We start from the raw sequence: 6,591 nt of genomic DNA on the forward strand, positions 1-6,591 counted from the left end.
CGTGCTGTAGTCCATGGGGTCGCAGAGTCAGATACGACCTAATGACTAAACAACAACACAGGAAAATGTTTGTAAACTATACGATGCTATTGGTAGCACATATAATCACTAATAACATATCGATATTTTGTAATTTGGGAGAAAGCTCATAACCTTCCTAAGCTCAGTATCCTCCCCACCAAGAGGGAACACTGGCAACTTATCTGTGGAAAACCAAGTTCCCTCTCTAGATTATGTGCTCTTTACAATTGCTGCCTAAGAGCTAAGAGTTTAACCATTGCTATTAAGGAAAAAAAAAATGTTGCATCATTTAATTGCTATTTATTTTCATAAACATGAGGTATTTCAAAGTGCTATAAGATGCAGCACTAAATATATACATTTTGAAGAAATTAAACACAGAACTTTGCATTTACCCAGTTCTATGCACCAAACATGAACAAATACATTAACAGGAAGAAACAGGCTAGGAAAAAGGCATATATATATAGTAAATTTCTTTACAAAAGTTTCTTAGTTCAAAAAGTGATAAAGTAATATCTACTCAAAACTTTCACAACTCATTTTCATACGAAAATATAAGTATCAAATTTAGTTATGTATCAGCATCATACTAAAGTATACAGGCAGTTTAAGAATTAGTACAGTACATAACAGAGATTAACAATATATTTGTATACAAAACATGCTCCTCAAACATTGAGGTATTACAGTACTTAGGTGTGAACTTCCAGTCTAATACTGGCCGCAAAAGCCACCTCTCATTACCCAGGACGTATACAAAAAGGCAGGTGTGTCCATGGTATTTACAGAAATGTTCCCCAGGGGTATCAGTGGCAAACCCCCACGTGGCATCGGCTGGAACTTAAGCACCATTTGAAAAAGAAGGAATGACTTTCTGTCTGGAAACTTGGAACAAACAAGGTGACTTCAACAGCCCCAGAAGGCTCCCAACGGTCACAGGCTTCAACCGCCGTCTCAGAAGTGACGCACAGGAAAGCCGCCAGGGTCACCAGCATCCCATCAATGCAGGTCCTGGTAGGACCCCTCGTGTCCTGCTCCCCACCCCAGATCCGAACTCGACGGGGGACCGATTTGAAAGTAAACCAACATTCTTAATGTCAACACAAGGTTTGTTTAAAAAAAAAAAATCAAAATGTGCAAAGTGGCAGCGACTGTCCAGTTCTGAGATGCATTCAGCAAGTCCGAGCGTGTTCAATTTTCTTTAGCAACTGCTGCTGTCTGGCCTGCAGCTTCTCCTTCTCCAGCAGAAGCTGGTGCTCCTCGGCCTGGAGGGAGTGGACATACTCGGTGGCTTTTTTCAAAATGACCACTTTGGCGGCCTTCTCGTTCTTCACCAGCTCTGGCACGTGGTCCCTGAGCGTGAGAAAGCTGGAGCGCAGGTCATTGCGGCGCTGGCGCTCCAGGATGTTATGGTTCCGACGGCGCTCGCTGTCCTCCGAGTCAGAGTTGCGGGGGCTCAAGCTCTTAGACTTGGGCGGGGGGACACTCTTGAGGGGCCGTGGGGAGGCTTCGCTCTTGATCTTCTTCTGGGGGGGTGCCTCCTCGCTCTCCATGAAGGGCGATGGGGCGGCATAGTTGTGCTGCTGGTGGATGGGGACGCAACGTTTGAGGATCAGCTCCCCTGACGCAGCCCTCCCGGGGCCCAGGGCTGCGCTCTTGGGACGAACGGTGATGGTGAAGGTGGTGACAGCCTTGCTGCTGGAGGACGACCGCCGCTTCTCCACGGTCACCACGTCGATCTCCTCCTCTTCGTCTTCCTCCTCCTCGTCTTCATCATCTTTGAGAACAAGATGAGAGTTATTCTCAAGGTAAGGCACATAGGAATGAAATATACATAGTCTCACAAGGTAGCCCTGGCACGTGGTCTGTTATTACTGATCCATCAGCATCAGTCTCTGAACAGAGATGTATATACTTTTCCCCTCCCCATCCTCATCCTCCATTCAAGCTTGAGTGGGTGGCAGAAACAAAAAGAACCTTGGCTTTGGAGTCAAGACAGAATCCTGGCTTCATCACAGTTTCCCCAGCAATGAAATGGGGAATGACACCATGGGTTGAGTTGAAGGGATAATATATAGACAGAAGCTCAATAAACAGTAAGCTTTCATCATCGTCGCTATTCTGCCCCGTAGACTTATTTATATTTCCATCTCATATTTAACTGACACTTCTCATTTTAGGAGCCTCAGCTAGCCACTACTTACACATGTTGGAGTTTGATTTTTAAGTCAAATAAACTTAAAGAACAATTTAATTAACTAAGGAAGAAAAATACCTTGTCTTCCATGAACATGAGTTCTATACAGTAAGCAGTTTTTCAACTAACAAAGATTAGACCTTAACTGCAAAGTTGTAACCCATTGGAGCTCTAAACCCAAATAGCGGGGCACCTCTTCTCATAGTCACCACCAAACAACAGCCACAAGAACGTGTAGCATCGTGTGTCCATTTTCATTTACCACCCCCCCTTTTCATTTACTACCAGGCTTGGATAGAAAATTATTGTTTAAAATGCAAGCATGAAAATCAAAACACATCTTCGGCTTGATCTGAAGGGGACCGGAAAGCTGAACAATTGTGGGATTTGTTCTAAAGCCGAAATGTGAGGCTGTTCCAGTCTGTGGGTCCCTTTAAGCCAATGTTTTGGTTTTCTGCCAAGAAGACAGCTGTTGGAAGGAAGTGCTTCCTCACCGAAAGCTGTCAAGGCACAGACATTAAAGGGGCAGACCCGTTCAAACTGGAGGCTTATCACCAAGTTTCCTTCCAGGAGCCTGGGACCAATCTGTCCTCAGCCCCAAAGGAAATTTAGGCTTTTTATGCATCTGTATTCTGAAAACACTGGATTTCAAAGGTCCAAGGCTCCCAGCTCCAGGGACAAGAGCTATTCCAGTATTTGGGTAGAGTGCTTCACTTCCAGGCAAAATCTTGGTTTTAACCCTACCCTTCAGATTCAGCAGCAGGCACACAATAGAACTAATCAATGAGTGCTCCAGGGTGTGTGCATTCCTAGACAGCCGGCTAAGCGCCCGCCCTCACCTTTGAAGGGCACTGGGTTACAGAAAACAACTCGGATCTGAAATTAGTCCTAGAATTCTGGCTAGAAGACAAAACTCGCCCGGTTTTCACTGCACAGTGTAAAGAGGCCGCCCCTTGAGAATGCACACAACCGCTGTGGTACTTGCCGCCAGCTGCTCAATGAAGAGGGGCGGGGGTGGCCCCACCACCCCCAGCCTTTCCGATCCTCGCCCGCCCGCCGGCCAGCATATCGCCGCCTGCTGGCGACCAACCAGAAGCAAATAGCCCACCACCCAGACAGAGCGAAGGTACGGAGGTTTGAAAAAATAAAAAATAAAATCGGTACTCGCGATTTGTGCAATGCCCCTTAACTTCCTGCACCCTTAATAGGATTTTGAACAGGCTTGCCCTTTATGGAGCGTCTCTCCGCCCCTGACCTGTGTCTGTCCTTTTTCACCCCTTGGGCTAACAGGTTTCTGTCCAAGCAATGCAGCCTGCGGCCCCCTGAACCCCAACTCGGCTTTAACCACTCAACTTTTCCTAATTTGCCCCCCACCCTCGGAGGGCACGCTGCCAAGAGAGATGCGGGACAGGGTGTGGGCCAGTGATGGAATCAGGCTCCCGGAGGGAGCTGAAGGAACTTCAGTTAAGGAGAGGCTGGAGAACACAGCTTTCACTCACCCTCTCCTCCAAACCCTGGGGATGGGCTTGGGAAAAACCTAACCTCTCAACCATCAGTACTGTCTCCAAAATACTCTCTCCCAAAGCCAGAACTCGTGAACCACAAACGGGGGGGCCACCCCAGCCCCAGCGCCCCAAGGAGGCAGCCGGACCCTGGCTCCCGCTTTACCTGAGTCGCTCAGGGTGTCCTCTCCGGAGGTACTGAGGGCCTTGTGGTCACTGGCGCTGGCCAGGCGGCCGCCGGTGCGCGGAAGGGCGACTACCGGGGCGGCCGCCGGGGCTGCACTGCCGGCCCCCGAGGCGACCGCGGCGCCTGCCGCCGGGGCATTGGCCGGGGAGGCGGGCACGGGCGCGGACTCGCGCTTGTTCACCGGGAACGGGAAGACCACGGCGGGATCCACGCACTCGGCGGCCGGGTGGGCGAGCTCGGCGGGTAGGGCGGCCCCGGGGCGGCCCGGCCCGGCAGCCGCGGCTCCGTGGCCGCGGCCCGGGGGGCTGGGGGCGCCCGGGGCCGGGGCTGCGGGCCCCGCGGCGGGCGGCCGGCCGTGCTGCAGCTTCTCGCTCACCGCGCGCTCCAGCTTCTCGCGGGCCGAGAAGCCGCTCCACATGCAGTCCTGGAGGATGACCGGGTTGGGGGTGAGACCGCCCAGACCCCCCAGGCCGAACGCGTCCTCCTCGGCCGGGTTGCCCCACAGGTCGGCCTCGGGCAGCAGCATCTCGGTGGCCCAGTTCGGGGGCTCGGGGCTGTGCTCCGGGAAGGCACGGCTGGGCGACAGCGGGGGCGTGGGCAAAAGCTCAAACTTCTTCCAGATGTCCTCCCCCGGGGGGGTCGAGTCGGGGCCGCCGAAGTAGAAGTCATCTTCGTCCGGGTAGAAGCAGGGCTGCAGCGAGTCAAACTCGAGGTCTGGGTTCTTGCAGATCATGCCCGGCATGGTGGACGCGGTGCAGCTCGGCATCGGCTCGCCTCCTGGCCCCCGAATGAGGGCTTCTTTCCGCTCCGCTCTTTTTAGTTCGGGGGGTGCTTCCTTCCCGTGGGGGGCGTGGAGGGCGGGGGCCCGCGCCAACCTCCAACACTGCAACCGACAGACACACCAGGAGAGGGTTGGCAAGCGGAGCCGGATGCGGGGTTGGGGGAGTGTGTGTGGGGGGGGACGACAGGCAGCGGTCACCCCCTCTTCCTCGGTTCCTCAGTCTCCCCTCCAAGCCCCCCACTCCGCCCAGCGCTCCCGAAGGTGGAGGAAGTTGTGTCTCTCGCTCTCTCCCTCCCTCCTTTTGTGTACAAGCTGTCTACGACAGGGGTGGGAGGGGGCATGCAGATGCGGGGGGTGGTGGCCTGGCTCTGCAACTTTGGAAACTGCCATTTCATTCACACCAGGCACTGCCTGGGGGAAGGGGCTGTTCAAGGCTGCAGAATTCTAGCTCCCACCAGCTCGCAGACAGCCCCGGTGGCACCTAAGTAGGGCCAGCTGCTCAGAGGAAGCCCGGGCCTCCAACCCAGCAACTGGGTATAGGATTTAAGAGTACCCTCAATTCCTCCTTTGTAAAATTGCCACCTCCGGACCGCAAGCAATAGCGGTGGGGGGGAGGGGGGTGGTGGTGTGCGGGAATTCAGGCAACTTTGCAAATGGAAAAAATCCTTTCTCTAGACCGAGCCCAACAACAGGCACCCCAATCCTGAATCCCTCCCCCCCCCCAAATTTGATGAGACGCCCCCAGCAGTCACTGGCTGCAGGCAGAGTACTGCCAATAGCTGATTCTTAACGTCTCTAACCCCACCCCCGCTGCTCCAAACCCCCAAGTACGCCCTCTTCCTGAGAGAGGCTGAACCCCAGTTCCTGGGAACGGTTCAGGGGCACCAGCGCGGAGAGGGTCTCGCGGAGAGTCGCTGTCTCCTCCGAGCTGGAGCAGCCGTGACCCAGATTACCACCGCAACGGCCTCGCCCTGCTGAACCCTTTTCGTCTTCCTCTGGGGGCACCATTTGGAGACGAACCCAGTTTCGGGGTGGGGACGCACCGGCTCCCCATCAGCTCAGATGCAGACAAACGTTCTAGAGAAGGGTGAATTTCCTTTCGATGAAGCCATTACAACCCCCTGGCAAGGGCAGTAGAGGGATCAGGGCGGGTCTCTCCAGTCCCGGAGCCTTCGGGAGTGGAACTGGCTTTTCAGGGAAAACCCCGAGATGGTTTTGTTTCGGAAGCAGTCCCCCGGGCATATTCGGGCCCCCGGTGCGTCAGCCGCGATCCCCGTCCAGGGCTTGCCTTCCCGCCGCGCTCGCAGCTCCCGGGGCGCCGGTCCTTACCTCCCGCCGACTGCCGTGGATCCGGAGGCGATTCTGTGCGGGGGTCCCCGGGTGGCCAGGGGCGGGGGGTGGTCCTCGGGTGGCTGCAGTCCGTGCGCGCTTGCGCCTGGCTAGCGCGAGCTCGGCTCCAACCCAGTTCCCAGGAGCCCCCCGCATCCACCCAGCGCGTCCAGACAGATGACTGTCACTGGCTGCGCTTTGAAGCTCGGGGGATATTATTAACTGAAAAATCTGACACACCCGGGGGGCGGGGAGAGAAGGGGGCTGCGGCACAGACAAGGGGGAGGGAGAAAGGCAGAGGAGAGCGGCTTTACCCCGCCCTCTTGATTTCCATAAAAATCAGGGGAGGCGCCAAGGCTTTCGCGCCAAAAGCCACTTGCTTTTCTTCTTTGCAGAACGGAGGCTGCAAAGCTGGGAAGCCCGGGGCGTGCTCCTCCCGCCCTTTTAGACCCCCGGGCTTGCACCGGGTGCACTCTGCGGACCAGCTGCGAATCGAGCCGTGTAGTGCCGCACCCAACCCGCGGGGCTGGCCATTGCTCGGCATTTAAAAAAAGAAAAAAAAATTTTTCCG

At 54.9% G+C, this 6,591-nt stretch overlaps 1 protein-coding gene across 1 annotated transcript; it reads right to left on the bottom strand.

The window, feature by feature from the left end:
* Positions 1-304: 304 nt before the first annotated feature.
* Positions 305-6,271, bottom strand: MYCN (MYCN proto-oncogene, bHLH transcription factor). Its single transcript, XM_025261538.3, has 3 exons — positions 6,021-6,271; positions 3,890-4,793; positions 305-1,801 (listed from the first exon to the last, which is right to left on the bottom strand). Exons 1-3 carry the CDS (start codon positions 6,174-6,176, stop codon positions 1,197-1,199), a joined length of 1,665 nt encoding a protein of 554 aa, XP_025117323.2. The 5' UTR covers positions 6,177-6,271; the 3' UTR covers positions 305-1,196.
* Between the last annotated feature and the right edge of the window lie 320 nt (positions 6,272-6,591).

The sequence above is a fragment of the Bubalus bubalis genome, chromosome 12 (genome assembly GCF_019923935.1).
Source record: "Bubalus bubalis isolate 160015118507 breed Murrah chromosome 12, NDDB_SH_1, whole genome shotgun sequence".
NCBI classification, from domain to species: Eukaryota; Metazoa; Chordata; class Mammalia; order Artiodactyla; family Bovidae; genus Bubalus; species Bubalus bubalis.